Source organism: Pollicipes pollicipes, unplaced genomic scaffold (assembly GCF_011947565.3).
Source record: "Pollicipes pollicipes isolate AB1234 unplaced genomic scaffold, Ppol_2.1 Scaffold_2555;HRSCAF=2994_pilon_pilon_pilon, whole genome shotgun sequence".
Taxonomy (NCBI): domain Eukaryota; kingdom Metazoa; phylum Arthropoda; class Thecostraca; order Pollicipedomorpha; family Pollicipedidae; genus Pollicipes; species Pollicipes pollicipes.
This window is the reverse complement of record NW_023596136.1, coordinates 477,268-496,849: the sequence shown is the minus strand read 5'-3', so window position 1 is coordinate 496,849 and position 19,582 is coordinate 477,268. Positions and strand designations below refer to the sequence as shown.

The window sequence follows — 19,582 nt, the reverse complement described above, 5'->3', positions numbered from 1 at the left end:
CGGCCGCGCGCGGCCAGCCTCACCCGGCGCGCCCGCCGCCAACGGCCTCGACGCTCAGCAGAGGAGTGCCGCCATTGAGAAGGTAGGGGGCGAGGCACCACGACGCGCTGCGTGGCCGCCTGGTTCGTGTTGTCACGTTCCATCATGGCACGTGACGTAGGAAAACGGATGAGGGAGAATTGATGAAGAGATCCATATCTTGGCGCAATTAACACATTTGTCTGGGGAAAAGGGCTGCTGAGGTCCATGGCCTTGTCAGTGAAGTATCCGCGTCCTCATAAGATGTTTGTCGTGGTTCAAAGCACTCTGTACTGCAATAGTGTTACCTTTCAGGGCTCGCTGGTTTCCCTGGACTCGCCGGACTCTGGATGAACGTAATCCCATTTGGCATCAGTCCCTGCCACCTTTCCAAATAAGTCGAGAGCGCCGCAGACGGTCCGGGCGTGCGGCAGTCGTGACACTCGCTATCATGCTCGTGCTGCGGAGGGCCACGCCGCATTCCCAGTCGTTCGAGCGGTCCCCGGCCCGGCCGCCGTGTCAAGCGGCCGTCCGTGGTCGGAGGCGGGCGGGGCATCCCTGCAGGGCACGCCCCTGCACAGTGTGTCCTCTGCAGGACAGTGCGGCAGCGGCTTCGAATTGGCGCCGCTCTCTATCAGTTCTAGCGTCCGCGTCCTCAGCGGCTCCGCGGCTGGATGGGCCGTGACGTCAACGGTCGCTTGGCTGCCGACTGGCTTCGGATCGCTCGAGTGGCAACACGCATTGTTGCGCTGCTGTCCGTTCACCGTTCCGCTCAATGTAGGACGTCGTCGCGCGTGCAGTATTAAGCTGCCCCTCGTCACCGAACACGAGGCCTTAGGGCGCGAAAAGAGCTGTGTCTCAAGCGGCGCGAAATGTCAGCGGCACCATTACAGGGCATTTGATCGTAGTCCAGGGGGGAAAAGCTGACGACAGCAGCTGCAGCCAGCGACGCTCGAGGATGCCCCGGGGCTGAACTGCGGCGGTCATCCTCTCCTGGCCCGTGTGAGCGTTGGCATGGTCCTGATGGTGGTGAGGGGCTAACTTGTTTGATTTGGTAAACGTACGCGCCAGGTCAGTGCGAGCTAACACACTGCACCGGGGTTGATCAAATCTTAGGACCTTTGTATTTTGTGGCTTTGACTGTTCGTTGCGTCCACGCATTTCCGCGAAATTTTCACGCCGTCGCGATGCCATGGATGCTTAGGGATACCGGATCAAAGGACAAGGGCGTGCACAGCAGAGATGCGAAGACCATAGATACCACAGGACCAAGGAATATTTGCTTAGGTGTTGCAAACTCCGCTGTTGCCTGGCTGAACACTGAACCGCTTGCGTGCCGAACAGGCTAGGGATGCATATGTGGCTCGGCAGACCGTGTATTGATTTCGCCTCTGCAATGCAGCGTGTCGAGCGGCATCACTGGCCAATGGAGTCCGGTCCTTGCTGCGGCGCGTCGGGCCATTGCTCATGCCGCGCGCCGGCGCCTGGCAGCGGCAATGGCGTGGCTGCCAGACCGCCCGTGCCCATGTCATCTTCAGAAAGCACTTAGTGTCGGTCACGCGGTCTGCTGACGGCGCCCGAGTGTTTAGCGTCGTGAACGCCGTTAATAATTCATGTATAGGGAGCGGACCGGCTAAGCGGCGGCGCAACGATGCGCGCCCCGCGTGATGGGTCTTGTGGGCGCTGCTGGCTGCCCTGTTTCGCCTAGTGTCGGTTGCGACATGCCGCTCATGTGGCCAAGATGATGGGCCTGGTCATCGCAGTCATGACACATGGCACCCCATTTTCTGCGGACGGACGCGGGTCGTTTGTAGTGCGGCACGCCATCATTGTGATATGCGTTTTGCGTGGAAGGGTCCCGCGAGCGTGTTCGCGGCCAGACGTCCGTGCTTTGCGGTCTGGCGTCCGCGGGCTGTCGTAATGTTGCGCACCCAATTGAAGAACAGGCCTGTGTTATATCTGACGTGGCGTTTCTGTTGTCTGTTAGCCTCTGGGCTGTGGCGTGCCGTGACTGGCCAGGTATTCCCATCATCAGCGGTGGAACTTGAGCAGCTAGCCCGTGAAGCGACCGTGACGCGCGTCGAGCGATCGACCTGTCGGCATCGGGCTCCCGCCGTACTTGGAGCGCTGAAGCTCTCTCTCCCCTCCAATGCTAGCTGGTGAACGAGTGGCAGGGACTGACGGCGGTGCGTGTGCCGCTGTCGGCTGCACTGTGACATTGTGAGGCGGGCGTCCCGCCGCCGCCAGCGTGACTCGCGGCCAGCTGGGCCATGGCTCCCGATGGTGCGCTAGGTGGGTTCTCAGGCGACTGTCGGGCGCTGGTGCTCAGTACAGCGGGCCGGGTGGAGCGCGACTGCGGCGGTGCCGGCGGCCCCCGCCGTTCACCGCCGCCCCTCTGCCCCCCGGTGACAGTGGGAGCGGTACCTGTCGACGCCGGTGGCGCGGCCGCGGCGCGCCCTTGACCTGACCCCCACGCTGGCAGATGAGGTTGGCGAGCGCCAGGTAACTGGCGGCCACGCGCCCCGCCGCTCTAACATTGCCTCGAGCGCTGGGCGGGCCGGCGCACGCGGCGGCCCGTCGCCAGCCGCCGGCGGCTCTAACGCTCGCGCGAGCTCCGGACGGCGAGCTGCCGGCCGGCCTAACGCTTAGCTAGACACGTTAAACAGCGCCGACCCTGTGGCAGCGCCGACCCCTATCCACTCCGCTGCGGTGAGACCTTGGCAGCACCACCACAGCGGAGTGAGCAATTCGCCTGCCGCGGCACCTCGCGTGTCATCTGTTGGGGCCTCGTGAGAAGCCCTACATGGTGGCTGGAAGCCGGCCGACCGCCGTCGCTAACCTGCAGCTGACAGAGCTTTGTCGAAACAGTGCCCTTACGCCTCATGGTGGCTGGAAGCCGGTCGGCCGCCGTCGCTAACGTGCAGCTGACAGGGCTTTGTCGAAACAGTGCCCTTACGCCTCATGTTTCCTTCGCAGAAGCCGTTTGTGTGAGCGTTTTCGCAGTGGTTGACATAGAAGTTCGTCGTCTGGAACTATAGTGTTTTGAGTTATGTTTCCTGGCGAAGATGTTCTAATGCTTCTACCGGCGTGGCAGGAGTTTTGTTTGGATACTACGAACTGCTGACATTTTATTGTGATTGGCAGTTTGGCACGGCCAGTTTTGTTGTGTTACACGCAAAGCCCTGCTTCTAACAGACGGGCATCATGTGCTTCGTGCTGATGTTAGCGCTGGTAACAGAAGCAGAAGGAGAACATAAGTTGGCGTGATCCGTGTTGAGTTATTTTTACACGTTGCAAGGGAACGGCTAATAGCCGTTGCATGCGAAATAAAGGGACCATACATAACTGGGTACGCGGAAAAAGGTAGAACTGTTGTGCATCAGAAGGTGCACAGAACGGCGAAACATTCAGCGTACGGCTCGGTAGGGGAAGGGGAGAGGGACCTGAGAGTCACCTGCATTATGACGCTATACACCCGTACAAATGTTTACATGCAGACTCTTGGTGGCGCTCACTGCTGCGCGCCTCCGCCACCGTCGCTACCGCTGATCGGTGTCGCCACCTGCCGGCAGACCCTGAGTTCGCCGGCCGGCCGCCGGTCGTCGCTGCTGTCGTCCGACTCGGCCGCGGCCGCCGCCTCCTCCTCCTCCCGGCGCCGACCTGCCGACAGTCCGCCCCGGCAGGCGGCCCGCCTGCCGGGCCTCACCGGCCTCAGGAACATCGGCAACACGGTGTGTGCGGCGATACGTGACGCTTGGCTGATTATCCCGGAGCCGAGCCGAGCCGTGGGTCCCCGATGGTCGCCGACGGCATGTGCTTGCCTGTGGGCACTGGTGACCGGCGCCGCGTGCGCTGGTCTGCCTGCGCCGCGCCGGGCGGGCGGCGTCTGACGGCGCTGGCGCTGACCGTGCGCCACCTGTCCGCTGGCAGTGCTTCATGAACTCAGTCCTGCAGTGTCTGAGCAACACGCGCGCCCTGCACGACTACATCCTGCGTGACGAGTACTCGGCCGACATCAACACCACCACGTCCTCCATGAAAGGCGCGCTCATCAGAGGTAGGGCTGACGGCAGACCTCACGGTTGTAGTGCAGCGCTTGTGCGACCTCCGCCCCGCCGTCCGTGTCTGGACGCCCCCTGCCCGCCGGCAGCCGTGCTGACCTCTGGTCCTCTGGTCCTCTGGTCCCCTGGTCCTCTGGTCCTCCGGTATTTTGCACTAGAGTCCGGTTGGGTGGTTCGGATGGGTTGTCCGGCCCCCGCACAGATCTAGGTTTGGCCTGGCCGACGTGCCTCCAGCCGTTGCGTTCGTCCAGTCGCTATCCTATGCTTGCAGAGTGCCTCTTGCAGTCACCTTGACCGGCGACACCCAACACGCCGCTGCTGTCCGCAGGCGCCTATCTGTCCTGCGGCCAGGTCGCGGCCCCGCTGATGAGCCGCCGCTTGCGTTGCAGCGTTCGCGACGCTCATGTCCGACCTCTGGAAGAAGACGGACCAGGCGGACGTGGTGCTGACCACGGCGCCGTTCAAGTCGCAGATCCAGCGGTTCGCGCCGCGCTTCATGGGCTACCAGCAGCAGGACGCGCAGGAGTTTCTTAGGTCAGTGTCGGGCATTGGAAGAGGGATTACTCAGGACAGCATCGGGCGCTGGGAGAGGGGATACTTGGGTCACCATCGGGCGCTGGGAGAAAGGTTACTCGGGTTAGCGTCGCGCACTGGGAGAGGGGCTACTCAGGATCAGCGTCGCGCACGGGGCCAGGGGTTACTCAGGACAGCATCGGGCGCTGGGAGAGGGGTTACTCGGGCCAGCATCGGGCGCTGGAGAGGGTTCAGTCGGGCCAGCATCGAGCGCTGGGAGAGGGGTTACTCGGGCCAGCATCGGGCGCTGGAGAGGGTTTAGTCGGGCCAGCATCGGGCGCTGGGAGGGGGGTTACTCGGGCCACCATCGGGCGCTGAAGAGGGTTTAGTCGGGCCAGCATCGGGCGCTGGGAGAGGGGTTACTCGGGCCAGCATGATACTCAGGCGATAGTTTGCCAGATCATGGAGCTACTCAGGTGGGATTTCTATCAGCTGCTTGACTCACTCACCCAGATGAGTTTAATCGTTGAGATCGATGGGCAGCCCAGAGATGTTGGATCAGCAGCACTCTGAAACAGACGCCTCCAGGTGTTGCCTGCGTGTGTGCCTGCGTGTGTGTGGGGGGGGGGGGAAGGGACGTGACTCCTCGGTAGGACTGACAACGAGCCGGCGCCGCTCAGGTACCTGCTCGAGGGTCTGCACGAGGATGTGAACCGCGTCACCAGCCGACCCCGGCCCATCACCACCGACATCGACGACAGTCTCAGGTGTGTCCCCTCCCCGCCCGGGCGCCACTCTTCACCCGCGACGGCGGTGGTGCCACGGCGGCGGCGCCGCACTTCGAACCGGTCGGGATCAGAGCAGTTCAGAGCTTCGAGCCGGTCAGGATCATAGCAGTTCAGAGCTTCGAGCAGGTCGGAATCAGAGCAGTTCAGAGCTTTGAGCCGGTCAGGATCAGAGCAGTTTAAAGCTTTGAGCTGGTCAGGACCAGAGCAATCCAGAGCTTCGAGCTGAGAACAGTGTGGTGACAGCGGCTCTGTGCGCTGAGATGACTGACACGGCCTCGCGTTGATCGGCTGCGCTCATGTGCTGCCTCACACAGGAGGGGTGCAAAAGCCATCGGACGGCTCGGTCGACGGCTGCCACGGATCTGTAACAGCTTACATGCTCTGCGACGCTTGATGTGGAGCCATGGGAACCTGGCCGATGTGAGCCATTGTTGTTGCAGTACCAGCCAGCAGTCTATGGAGGCCTGGAAGCGTTTTCTGCGCCTGGAAAACTCCAAGTTTGTCGACCTGTTCGTGGGCCAGCTCAAGTCTACCCTGAGGTGAGCGCCGCGGATACTGTGCCCATCTGCAGGGCTCGGCTTGCGGCTGTGCCCAACCGTGATTCCGTGCCGACTCTGGGCTGTGATCCCGTTCACTCGAAATTCACTGCAGTTGTGATGGTGACCTGGTGGAGGCTTCACTTGTGACAGGCGCTCGTTGTGTGGCCTTTATGGTTTGCCTATCACAGATGGATGGTCCTCAGTGTGTCGCCGCGCACCTGCCTGTCGCCGCAGACGCGCGGTGTTTGGCCCCGCTGACCCGTCACCACGTGTTTAGCGTGTGACCTCTGTGACCCGTGTGACACCGGCAGGTGCGCGGTGTTTGATCTCGCTGACCCGCCACCATGTGTTCAGCGTGTGACCTCTGTGACCCGCGTGACACCGGCAGGTGCGCGGTGTTTGACCTCGCAGATCCATCACCGTGTGCTTAGCGTGTGACCTCTGACCCGTGTGACACCGGCAGGTGCGCAGCGTTCGACCTCGCTGACCCGTCACCATGTGTTCATTGTGTGACCTCGGTGACCCGTGTGACACCGGCAGGTGCGCAGCGTTTGACCTCGCTGACCCGTCACCATGTGTTCAGCGTGTGACCTCTGTAACCCGTGTGACACCGGCAGGTGCGCAGCGTTTGACCTCGCTAACCCGTTGTCATGTGTCCAGCGTGTGACTCTGTGACCCGTTTGACCCCGGAAGTTGCGTGGTGTTTGACCTCGCTGACCTGTCGCCTGTGTTCAGCGTGTGACCTCTATGACCGGTGTGACCCCGGCAGGTGCACGGTGTGCGGGCACGCGTCGGTTACGTTCGATCCCTTCTGGGATCTGAGCCTGCCGATCCCGTCCAAGACGGGCCAGGTGCGACTACAGGCCTGCTTCGACCTCTTCACCAAGGAGGAGGTCCTCGACGGGGACGAGAAGCCGGTCAGTGGGACGGGGACGGGGACGGGGACAGGGACGGCGACGGGGACGGGGACGGGGACGAGACGGGGACGGGGACGGGGACGGTGACGGGGACGGGGACGGGGACGGGAACGGGAACGGGAACGGGGACGGGAACGGGGACGGGGACGGGAGCGGGGACAGGAACGGTAACAGGAGCGGGAATGGGAGCAGAGACGGGATGGGGATGGGACGGCACGAGGTGGGTGGGATCGGCAGCTGACCGTGCGCTCGTCCGTCACTTCCAGGCCTTATTCATGCGTACACATGGTGCATTAGAGTCATTGAGATTCGTGAGAAACCTTGATTTTGAGTACATCATACATGTCTCCAAAACTTGTGCTGATGTGGTTATTGTCCCCGTGTATTGCGATTATCGACCGCGGTGTGTAAGCTCCAGACACGTTGAATGTGGAATTGCCTTTAATAATGCACCCTGTCGTGCGCCATGTCACCATGAGGGTGCTGACTGCTGCTCACCCGCAGACGTGCGCCAAATGTCAGAAGCGCCAGCGGTGCACCAAGGGCTTCTCCATCCAGAAGTTCCCGCGCATCCTGGTGGTGCACCTGAAGCGATTCTCGCCGCAGGAGCGCTTCCGGGGCAAGCTCGGCTGCGCTGTCGACTTCCCGGTCAGCGGCCTCGACCTCAGTCCGTACTCGGCCGGACAGGGGCCCTGCAAGTGAGTGAGGGGCGCGGCTGACTGTGGCCGGGGCGGCGCAGCGCTTCAGAGGCCGTCGCCGCCTGTCCCTCCGCGCGGCTGGCAGGCAGCGTTGTAAGGAGGCCCTTTCGGTGAGGTCGGACCGGTGACGACCTTGGCGTGCGTGGCGAGCTGACGCAGCTGGCGGTGGTGTGACCGGACCTTCTGCTGGCGCAGGTACAACTTGTACGGCGTGGCCAACCACTCCGGCACGCTGTTCTCGGGCCACTACACGGCCTACTGCCAGCACCCGCTCTCGGGCGACTGGTACGAGTACAACGACTCGCGGTACGTACGGCCAGCGCCGCTGTTCTGACCCGGGGAAGCTCCCCACCTGCTGTGTTTGGCATTGGATGCTCCGTTCGTACGGAATTTTAACTTTGCGCTTACGTTCACATCATTTGTAGGCCCGTTCGCCGGCGTGTCTAGACTTGGTGCCTCATGGACTTTGTCTTTTAGACTGTTGTGAATTGTACTGAGCAAAAGGTAAGCAGCCCGTTTTTTCAGCAGATTTCGCTGTTTTTTTATGATCTTATCGTGCCGGCCTGACCGCAGTTATTGTGAGCCTCTAAGTCTCGTCTCGGAAATATGTATCCATCGACAGCTGCTTGTTTAGTCCGCGTTTTGCGACATGATGTCAGTAAGGTATCAACGTCAATTTATGTCACTGCATCATATTGTAGAGGTGAAGTTTTACAGCAACGTTTTAAGAAGACGAGAACTGTTAAAATATGTTATGCTTTCGACTGTCGGTGTATTCGCGTGTGCCACAACGCCAATGGGGCGCTCCACACCGCAGCGTGGGCCGGACGTCGCCCTCACCGGGCTCCGTGTCGGCAGGGTGCGTCCCATCTCGTCGCGCACGGTCAGCAGCAGCGAAGCGTACGTGCTCTTCTTCGAGCTGGCCGGCTCCTCGCACTGCTAGTCGACCGCCGACGCCGCCTCGCGTTGCTGGCGCGCGGGCCGAGTCTCGGCCGGCCTCTCCAGTCCCGAGAGACCGGCTCGAGTCTCGTGCCTCGGCGTCTTGGGCAGGACGGCGGAGCGGCGCCACTGCCGGGAGGTAGCTGCCGTCGGACGGCGTCCCGCAGGTTCTGTGGGGCGACCGCCACGCTCACGAGCGGCGGCGTGATCGCGGTCGGCTTGCGTCGGCGCCTGATTGGTCGGGGCCTTGGAGTGGCGGCCGTCTGATTGGTCCAGTCGCCGGCGCGGCGCGGCGGCTCGGACAGGAGGCTGGTGGCGGCGGCGGCGGACCCGCCCGCTACCGCAGCCGCCCGGAGGTCGGGTTGGGAGCACCGTTCGATGCCGCTGCGACCGGGACTGGTTCGTGTACGATGTATAAAAATCGTGCGGGTGTTCAAGAGTCACTTGTTGAAAATTTGGCACGTGTTCGATATCGGCTTTTGTAAAGCCAGCGCGATCGCCGGCGGTAACCGAATGATCAGTGTCGAAATATCTAGTCAATGCCGCGTGCGTTTTGTTCGGGGCTCATACCGCTCTGGGGAGCGTCAATTGGAAAGATAACAATAAATGAATTGAAGTGTTAGCGAGCATTGTGCTTTTATACTTCTGGTGAGACTCTTCATGTTGTTGATTACGGTACGAGTGGTGTGAGAGTTAGTGTTACGAGTGAAACGAGCTGGAGTTCCAGGAACGATCTGGTTTACTGACTCAGGACCCCGCTTTCAATTTTCGGTGACATGATGATGAGAAAAGATTTGCCGTCCGAAGCGCAAAGGCTTAAACGTGATGTTTGGCAAGTGGAATCATATGACTTAGAACAGCTCAGAGAGCTCGGTCTGGTGTGTCCAAGGTTTGAAAAACTTGCTTCCAAACTGTGTACATTAAAAAAGGCAATCTGGGTATTTTGCATTCGCCAAAACCTAAAAATGCATCTGAACAACTGCTGATGCTTAGGCCTTCTTTCCGATTGACGGCAGGTATACCGGAAACGAAAACGTCATGAAATGACGAAGTCGGCTGTTTTTCAATGTTCTATACAATGCCAGGCCACAATTAATCGCGACATCTTTCCAGCATATTCTGCACGCCTCGGGCCGGCCCAGCTCATCGGCACACTTACGTGAACAGATATGGAACAGAGATGCGCGGCAAATGAGATCGGTTACCGTGCGATCTTCCCCGAGGTCGCGGTCGCATGTGATAGGGTTGTAATCAGGTAACGGCTGAAACGGGTCGGGGCGGTGTGCCAATGTCTACGCGATGCAAATCGGGGCTCAGCATTTTTGCTTGTGTCCCGATGGTGGCGTAAGCCCGCCGGGATCGGCCGGGGACGGTACATGGAACTGACAGGTGAATGGTAGGTCCCCGTTGCGACATCAAGCCCCGGCGGTACCGTTCGCCGTCTGCCGGTGCAGCCGCGAGCGACGGACCCCCTCACCTCCCCGACCCTAACGGCCCGGCTCTTACCATAGCCGCGACCTCCGACAGTGTCGCGGCGCGGTGCAGCGAAGGGCTCCTCGGCGAAGCTTACAGCGGACAAATCCACATTGCTCCATGCTGCATGGGCATCCAAGCTATGACGTGGCAAGGCGTGCGACACTAAATTTGCCAAGCCCATATGTAACTAATCGCTTAATCGAGTCTCCATGGTTGTCATGATGGCGCTGCGGACGAATTACCCCCGTCAAAATAAGTGTGAGAAATGCAGGCCGGGTTTCGTCGGCACTCAAAAGTGCTGACCAGAAGCTCGCTGCGCTGGTGGATTAAGGACTGGCTGGGTTATAACAACACTGGCTGCCTTTAGAGCATAGGTGGTGAGAGATCGAAGGCCTGAGTATTACATGAAGCAGACACATCATACCATTGGGGGCAAAATATCCTGGACGTGAAGAATATCTCGATGATTTGAGTTGGACGAACTGAAGACTGAACTGGACGTGGGTAAACGAAAAAAGACGGCGACTGCTACAAAAGCTGAGCGGAAGAGAGGCACATAGACGCGGATTTTCAGTCACAGGCCATCTTTAGGGGATGAGACCTAAGGACGGTGGAGAGACCAGTGGTCTCTTATGGCCGGAGAGACTTTGGGTGGAGAGACCATAGGACTCAACAGTCACTTTCGTCTAAGTGAAGATAGGCATGACTCCTGACAGTTGTTCTATTAAATGCTGCAATCATCGCACAGCTCGGCTTTCTACTTGCAGATGATTTAAGAATCGTCACCAATAATGTCATTTGGAATAAGGTCGTAGACCATGTTGCGAGCCTCTCGGCGCTACGTCTTCGAACCCACTGGATCTGCTGCTTCGAATCGTCCTTATTCGGAGTTTGATCGGTACTGGGCAGCGGCTCTGAAACGTTGTGTGCAGTGCGCGTCTTCGTTGGACTGTTATGTCTGGTGACGGGGCGCATCTGATCATCTTCCCATGAAGCCAGCCTCCATTACCTAATTAATCTACCAGCGGAACAATTAGACAGTTTCGTAAAGCCACGCGCTGTGACCTGCGTCCCTCTGCATATGCGCGATAAAAGCGTAAACGGCCATGAACTTTTGGGTTTCACAGACTCTTTAACTTTGCCAATAGCTTTCACATCCCAATCTCTCTTGAAAAGAACCTGTTTCTGACCCACAGGCTGACAAGCTGCGACCTAAAAATGGCTCATGTTGTTGTTTCAGCTCAGGAAACTGACCAAAATCACTCCACCACGGTGAGTTTACCGCTCACCGTTGTAAGAAACACTAGCCACTCTGCCGATTACGTTACAAACATTTTAACGTGAATTCTGCGCCTGCATTTGCCCTGACCGCAGCCGAGCTGACCTGACCCAGATACCGCTGATGCGACGATTATAAGCCTCCTAACAGACGCAGCGCTCGGAAATGCCGCGACCTCGCCGCTGCCGGGAAGCGATGTATCGTGGCCTGCGGGGTCGATTAAGCCAATTCTCCGGCTCGTGGGCTTTACTATTGTGGTCCCGTTTGCGTGTTACGATGGGTTTAGTACGCGTACATGTTTACCAGCTTCGCGCGATATTTAGCGTCGCCACTAAATGGCGTTCGGTTCATTTGGGATTCGCTCGTTATCTCAACTCTGAATGATTAGCCTTCCCGGTCCGAGACCTTCCCCAAATCCAGCGCTGAGTGGTAGTCTGACCTTGCCAACGTTGCGTCACAGGTCTTTGTCCGGGGTCGCGACCGTTTTGCGTGTCATTAAGTGCTCGGACGGCGCCGCGGGCGGGGATTCTTCTCCGAGAGCGGCGTTTAGCGCACCCGTGGCGCGGGAGTGCTGGCATTGACACCGTTTCGGATCGCGCGGAGGCTGTCTGGATCTGGGAGGAAGTGGCCAGACACACATACGCACACACACACACACACACACACACACACACACACACACACACACACACACACACACACACACACACACACACACACACACACACACACACACACACACACACACACACACACACACACACACACACACACACACACACACACACACACATACACACACACACACGCACACACAAACGCACACACACACACACACATACACACACACACACGCACACACACAAACATACACACAAACATACACACACACACACACACACACACACACACACACACACACACACACACACACACACACACACACACACACACACACACACACACACACACACACACACACACACACACCCTTACGCGTGCGCGCACGCACGTACGCACACACACACACACACACACACACACACACGCATAACACACACATGCACGCACGCACTCACGCACGCAATCGCACTCACCAGACACTTTCTTTGGACGGCGTAACAGTACATGGCTCAAAAGACCGGCTTCAACTGCAGATGGGATTTTACGAAACGCATTTCATCCATGCACCCTTCAGGCAATGCATACGAATGTGCGATAAACACGTACTAAAAAATTCCTTTTAAGGTGAAAACAACGCTGGAATTTGTGCCATTTTGTCAAGACGCACATGACGTCTTTTGGTCTATCAGTCTTTTTTGCATTTTCTCTACGACATATTTCCCAAGGTATGGACGCAACACAGGCCTGTGTGGGCATCCGTTACGAAGTGGCGTACGTTTGCGGTGCATTGTTCACATCATATGTTATGCTAGAGCGTAGTGATAAGGTGCCTTCAATGCCCAAAAGACGACTTCGTGGGTAGTTTGCATCAGAGTTGTGGTTTATAACTTGATTTACCGATCGGAATTTTTCTATCGCTGAGCACATACGACCGGAAAACTTTGCTACCAACCTACTCCCCTCTTCTCACGAGGATTGGACATTGTGTTATCATGGAAACCCAGTAGGCGGCTTCTCCATTGAGCCAATATACTAGTTTAGTAGCATACTGAAAGTGTACCATCACAAAATGAGTGCCTAAAAACACATGCATCCCATCCTCCCCACTAAATAATCAAAACTGCTGCAGACAGTTTAGATGCAAGGGTACGTAGTTGTAGCAATGGGTGCCCTTTCCGTGCTGTCGGCCTCAGGTGCAACCTCAGGTGCACCCCTGGTCCTGATGGCCCTGCTCGCACGCCGCAGGGCTGTCCTCGGGCCGCTCACCCATCTCCACCGCCTCCGCCCCGAAGATGGAGCCTCGGTTGGCAGCCGAGGGGCTCCATGGCCAACGGCCGCCACGGTGAGAGCCGGGGTGACGTATAAAAGCACCGGCCACCAAGCGATAGGCAACAGTCTCTCGACGCACTCAGCTCGTGACCCCAACTCACACCGCGCAGCCATGAAGCTGGTGAGTGTTGAAGGGTCCGGTTAGAGCCAGCGGTGGCCGCCAGGCGGCAGGGCAATCGGGACGGGCGAGACCTGTCGGTGACTTGGAGGCGAAACCTGAGGGACTCAGAGTAGCGCTGATGATGAACAACCAGAATATTTATGATTCTTGCTAAATCTGTATTTAGAGGACCTGATCATCACTTAGTCAAGCGAGATTTAAAGTCAGAGCGTGAGATTGGGAGAGAACAATTTTTCGTCAGGATTATTTCTCATTGACTTATCTTTCCTCTTTCAAGCCACTGTATACAGCTTCACTTTTAGGGTAAAGCCACCAAGAAGTTCCCAGTTGTACGTTATCAGTCTAGGTGTACCTCGCCTAGGCGGCGCAGCCGTACACGCGTGTTTCTGTGCAGATCAGGGGATCGGTGTGGCCTTGTGGCACCAACACTGACCGGCGCTGTCTCGTGTCCACAGATGATCGTGTTCGCCGTGGTGGCTTCGGCCCTGGCTGCGCCTCAGAACCAGCCCCAGGTCAACATCGTTAGCCAGTCGTTCGACCAGGATGAGCAGGGCAACTACAACTACCAGTACCAGCTGGACAACGGACAGAGTGTGAGTCGTCGGGCTACCCCCCCCCCTCCCCCCCTGCAGTGAGGCGGACCACCAAACCGGCCGGGGCTGCGGACGCCGGTGGACGCTCTAGACCACAAGATCCACAAGTGCTTGCGTCGGATGGGTTTCCATACTTATTTAAACAGTCGGGAATAAGTTGACAGCTGCGTGGAAAACGCTTCTGGGTGTTCCAGCCTTATAAAAGTGCTCAGTTCATCTGTGGCGAGGCATGAACATAAAGCTTTTCATTTAGGGGCACACATTTAGCATAGAAAAGTAATCGCTTGACAGTTGAGCCCAGTTTCGCCCAATGCGACTAGTGACACGTGCGTTGCAGCTTGCGCTATGCCCCCGTCTGGTCCCCTCCGACCACTAGCTGCTCCCTTTCGTGACTCGTTACAGCAGGCTGGCCAATAGCTTACCACGCCAAGACCAGCCAGCGTCGATTGGTATTCCACAGGAGGCTGTTGAATATTCTCCTTTTTGTCATTTCAACGTTCAATTTGTGGCGGCCTTTGGCTGTTTTCTAATCACCGTTGTCACTGACGCCGATAAGGGCACAGCATCAACAAGCCGCTGTACACTCGTAACCTGACCTGACCTAACCTAACCTGATTTACCGCAGGCGGAGGAGGCCGGCACCGTGCTGCCCGGCCCCGAGCCCGAGACCGGCTCGATCGACGTGCAGGGCTCGTACACCTTCGTCGCCGACGACGGCAACACGTACTCGGTGTCGTACGCGGCCAACGAGGGAGGCTTCCAGCCGGATGCGCCGCACCTGCCCGTGGCGCCGGCGCAGATTGCTGAGTACGAGCAGCTGCGGGCCGACCACCCGGAGCTGTTCTGGGCCGAGACCCAGTAGTGGGACCGCCGGCCGCGGCCGCTAACTCCTTTGTGATCAGTCCCTGCCATGCGTTGTTACGTACCTTTCCGTTTTCATATGTACCTGGGTTTATCCGTCTTCCCCGCTCGTGAATAGACCGAGTGGGTTAAAGCTTTCTGTTGTTACTGTACAGAAACCTGCTCTCAATATATGCCATCGCATTAACCTCTGTTTGTTCTATATGGGCCAGCTAGTCACCTTCAATTTGAGGTACTATGTATACCTCAAACAGCAGCGAAGACGAAACCGTGGGCACGGCAGGTAGATATGGACGAGTACAACTTACCATCTGATACACATTTGCGTTTTCGGGTGGCCTGGTCGTGGAACTGTTAAGTTAATCGCCAATGGAGCGTTAATACGTTTTTAAAGAAAACTGCGCCGTGGCATTTATAACGAAGAGCAAAGCTGATGCTTCATGAATGCATTTGCAGTTCAAAGTGATACAAGCGCAAAAACGATACAGAACCGTACCGATCTTCACAGGCTGGGACAATTCCATATAGCCACCGGATAGCAGCTTAGGTCAGTTTAAGAGTAAGGTCAGGCGCTGCTTTTGTACTTGTCCGATTCAACAAATACCAAAAATAATACACTGAACTCTAACACTGTGCTTGGTTGAATTGACACAACGACAGCATTTTATCGAAAGCACATAATAATTTGCACTAGGCGTAGAAACTTTTCCCAAAAAAGTGTTGAGGGGGGAGGCAGGCTAAGGACACACGAAAGGACACACACTTCCTTGAAGACTAGCCCAGTGACCGTGCAAGGTCGGGGATAAAGATGAAAAGCACTGTCCGCTCTTAACTCATATAACATATGTTGGAAATCAGAAAGCGCCCAGGTGATCACGCTACACATGCATCTATTGTTGTTTTCTGCTGGTGCGTGACTAAATCTATTCGGCTCATCCGTACCATTCGACAAACAAGAGTGGCTTATTGCAAACCTTGCAAAACTTATCCGTCCGTTTAAACATGGTTTCCCCTCGGGAGAACAAATTCCACGAGCGGAAAGGCACCTTAAGCTTATGCCGTTCCCGCAGTTTTGTTCAATTGGTTCTGACTTTCCTTTGGCAGACATGGCAGATACCAATCGTTGGGCGACGAAAGGGCCTTTACGGTTACACGACATGACGGGGACAAAGCAGTCGAGGACTCATACAAGGTTTTCCCGGACGGTTGCATCCAACATTTTTGGACGAGATGCGCATATCGGTAGTCTCAAACATTTTTCTCTGGAGCCTGCTTGGGCTAAACTAAACAGAGAAAGGCTCATACATTTTTGAAAAATACTGACATGTATTTCGTGACTGGGCACAAGCAGCTCCAAATGACGGAAGCCGACGCCCTTCTTCTCCAAGACTTTGCTGGTGTGGGACTATTCAACTTCACCGTTTGACAAAGTCTGCTTGTTGGTATAGTGCGCCGAATCATGACATCTAGACAAACGCATTGCACGCACTGTGGGGCTTTATGGTACATGATGCTGCTCTGTTTTGTCCTTGTCCGACAAACTAACGGAAGGAACCGCTGTCACCGCAAACCACAACCGTTCAGAAATGCCTCCCGCAAACCCACGGTGTCCCATCGTTGTTGCTAGCCGTAGTGGTTGGCGGCATACACTTGAACACGCCGGTGCTCTCTGAAAATATTTTCTCCACTTATAAATGCGTTGGAAAAGGCTGAGTACCATATGCTTATTATGTTTACCATATGTCCCAACGGAAAGAACGTGACCCACCGCGCACCGGCTCGCTTGAGTAGCTGTATGCACATATTTGACTACGTCACCCACATGTTTCTGTTATCTTCTGTGTAAATCAATAAATGTATAGCCGGACTGCAATAATAATTGGGTGAATGTCTGCTGATGTTTAAGAAGTCACAAACAAGCACACAAAGTATACTTTTCGATGTTCTTTGTGCCAGTTTATTTAACCCAACTATGCACTACCTATTTACTTACGCAGCTGTTTTGCACATTTTCCCACCGTCACCAGCCCACCTCACACGAGGGCTACCGAATGATCATCAGTCGTAAGCTTGCATCAGCACGTGGTTAGCTGGTACCGCGCGACATTAACGGCGCATCAGTGGCACGGGAATCAGCGTGGCCGCCTGCTTATTCAGCGAGCTTGACCCGTGGTAGCACCTGGAGAGGCAGCAGCCTGCAGCCGCGAGACACCTGGCCGCCAGTCTGCGCCCCTTTCATGTCTTTGCACCGGGCTTTACGCAACGTGTGCCGAAGTCCTTTCACTGGTGGTGTTAAGATCGGGACGGGGTAAGACCTGACGGTACACTAAACAAGTAGGCCCCTGTTGTTTCTCGACCTCCTGCATTGGCTTACAGAGCTGTCTTTTGTAGTTTACACGACCGTTCGTACAAAGCTAGCAATAACCTGTACATCAGCCGTCTTCAAAATGACAATCCAGTGACGTTGTCCTGAAAGGCTGTCGCAGCCGACTACAGCGATAATCAGTACTGCATTTCCATACGTCGATCAACTTACTGGTACTACATATTACGTAACAACGAACGCTGCAGCCTGCGACGCAGGTAAATAAAGTTTCAAAGTTATTCACATTCGTGCTCACAAGTGTCATTTTGTGTTACTTTGGGAAGGCAGCTGCCCCCCCCCCCCATCGGTTTAGTCTGCCCCCCCCCTCCAACGGGAAGTTTGGTCCCTCAGCTTTCTGGAGAGTAAGTGCGTATAGGATATTACATGTTGGAGCTCTACATTTTGTCAATTCACAGAAGGCTTCTACGAACTGTTTCACAGGTAAAGGATCCAAAGAAAATGAAAGCTGTGATATCATGCTTAGTTTCATGCACCTGATTGAGCAATTCACGCTGTCAACGCCCCTCGGTAGTTACGCGTTTCTTTCATGTTTTTCCTGCATGCTGCGTGTTCCCGATAACACGATGTATATATATATATATATATATATATATATATATATATATATATATATATATTCTTTGTTTACTACGGTCTAGTTTGTGCTGTTATGGAAGTGCTTTAGCATTATTCAGCGATGACTCACGTCATTGAGACCGCAACAGCCGCGTTATTTTGCCACGGCGCCTTATCGAAAAATGAAAACAAAGCGTTATCAAGTTATGAGCCGACAACATTCGGATGAGAACTTGAAAGATATCATTCACTTCAACCTAAAACATTGACTGAACAGTCGCAAAACCTGACGGTACATCCACCGCGCCTTGCGGCAATCAACCGGATTTTCATGGCAAACATTATTAGTTGTGTATGTCATCATGCACTCTTTGCTCATGAAGCCGAGTACGTCTGATAAGGTCTAAAGCCACATAACCCGGACTCTACGTCGGTTACTGAAACCTGGTTTCGACGATCGACGCCAAACAAATTTAGAGTGATACCCAACGACAAAATCTTCCGACGAGATAGAGCGAGCAAACGTATTAGTCCAGGGCTGTATTTTCCTATTCTGTTGGGGAGCGGAGTGGGACCCCAACTCCCTAGCGTTATTGAGAGGGAATTCGGCCATGTTCAGGAAGTAGCCCGTCTTTTAGTGTATTTGGTGTCAGATTTTTCCCGTTTCGCCTCACCAATCTTAGTTTGTGAAACTGTATTCCTTTGATGGAGTGTTAACGTCCTTGACATGCGAAAGATTTGTCGTCAGATTAAATTCCCCGGTCAGGCCTGGGACTTAGTGCCCATTTCCCAAGCAGAGACAGGGCCGAGGTCGGCCTGGGACAGGGCTTGAGAGACCCGCAGAGGAGCCGAAGAGCCCCTCGGGACCGATGATCAAGTGCCCGATTGGAGTGCACGAAGTCAGGACCGGGCCATCAAATGTCAGTCAGAGAGCCTATCGCAACGATTGGGGACGCCCCGGGACAAAGCTGCTCTCTATTTTGGTCAAATACTACCAACAGTCGGCTCCGTGTCTGTCTGAGCCCTGGGTGCCCATTTTCCAAACAGGGACAATTTCAGGGCCCGCAGTTTTGGTTGGTCGGTACGCTTAAAGCAATGAAGGCTTCTTGGTTGGTCAGAGGCCCACAGTGCCTATGAGAGGGCCCAATGTTTGCAGGGTGCCCCGAGTCGGTCAGGGCAACAATTGTTTGACAGGGAAAGGAACAGCACCTTGGAACAACGTACAAAGCTGCTCGTTTTTAACACGATTCTTACGGCTTCTTTTTGCATAGAAGCCGTATATATTCCCATTTTGACATCTTGTCCAAGGCACACACAAAATACGGGCCTGTGTGGGCATGCGTTGCAAAGTGGAGTACGTTTTGCAGTGCAGTTTTCAAATGATGTCCAATGTTATAACCCAGTGAGAATGTGCCCTTAATGCTGGCGTAAAGGCTTCAAGTTTATACCACATCATGGTTGTTGTTCATAAGTCCCTGTAATGACGAATATTGTTCTGTCGTTGAACCCATAAATCCGCATTCATTTCAGCGAAAATACTCCCCTTCTTCAACAATGAATGGACACTGTATTATGAGTGCCCAGCAGGCTGCTTTCCCAATGAGCGGACATACTAGATCATTGACAAACTTCAAGTTTTACAATCACAACATAAAAACACGCCTCGATCCTCTCCACTAAATAACCACAAGTGCTGTGAAGACAGTTCGGGTGCGAGTGTGCGTGGTTAGAGCAATGGCTGCCATTTCCGTGCTGCCGACCTAAGGAACAATCCCAGGTACATCCCTGGTCCTGATGGCCCTGCTCGCACGCCGCAGGGCTGTCCTCGGGCCGCTCACCCATCTCCGCCGCCTCCGCCGGAAGATGGAGCCTCGGTTGGCAGCCG

The 19,582-nt window shown here is 55.7% G+C and overlaps 2 protein-coding genes across 3 annotated transcripts; both read left to right on the top strand.

Annotated features, from left to right (window-relative positions):
* Positions 1-9,178, top strand: LOC119103048 (ubiquitin carboxyl-terminal hydrolase 2). 2 transcript variants are annotated; one of them, XM_037226507.1, is made up of 11 exons: positions 1-82; positions 2,431-2,520; positions 3,591-3,749; positions 3,949-4,075; positions 4,469-4,613; positions 5,273-5,359; positions 5,821-5,919; positions 6,689-6,836; positions 7,341-7,534; positions 7,730-7,840; positions 8,393-9,175. In XM_037226507.1, the coding sequence occupies exons 4-11, from the start codon at positions 3,955-3,957 to the stop codon at positions 8,475-8,477; spliced, it is 990 nt and encodes a 329-aa protein (XP_037082402.1). In that variant the 5' UTR covers positions 1-82; positions 2,431-2,520; positions 3,591-3,749; positions 3,949-3,954; the 3' UTR covers positions 8,478-9,175. The 2 variants fall into 2 exon arrangements, with proteins under 2 accessions (XP_037082402.1, XP_037082395.1); XM_037226500.1 differs by lacking the exons at positions 1-82; positions 2,431-2,520 and having other exon boundaries at positions 3,021-3,749; positions 8,393-9,178.
* A 4,090-nt stretch (positions 9,179-13,268) lies between these two features.
* Positions 13,269-14,943, top strand: LOC119103037 (larval cuticle protein 65Ag1-like). The gene is made up of 3 exons (XM_037226491.1): positions 13,269-13,302; positions 13,758-13,895; positions 14,521-14,943. The coding sequence occupies exons 1-3, from the start codon at positions 13,294-13,296 to the stop codon at positions 14,755-14,757; spliced, it is 384 nt and encodes a 127-aa protein (XP_037082386.1). The 5' UTR covers positions 13,269-13,293; the 3' UTR covers positions 14,758-14,943.
* Positions 14,944-19,582: the final 4,639 nt, after the last annotated feature.

Bases quoted from the DNA above. Each gene is read 5' to 3' on its own strand.
- LOC119103048 (XM_037226500.1), top strand. From the start codon at position 3,480: ATGACGCTATACACCCGTACAAATGTTTACATGCAGACTCTTGGTGGC. The intron at 3,750-3,948 runs GTGTGTGCGGCG...GTCCGCTGGCAG, and splicing joins TCAGGAACATCGGCAACACG to TGCTTCATGAACTCAGTCCT. The intron at 7,535-7,729 runs GTGAGTGAGGGG...CTGCTGGCGCAG, and splicing joins GCCGGACAGGGGCCCTGCAA to GTACAACTTGTACGGCGTGG.
- LOC119103037 (XM_037226491.1), top strand. The intron at 13,896-14,520 runs GTGAGTCGTCGG...GATTTACCGCAG, and splicing joins AGCTGGACAACGGACAGAGT to GCGGAGGAGGCCGGCACCGT.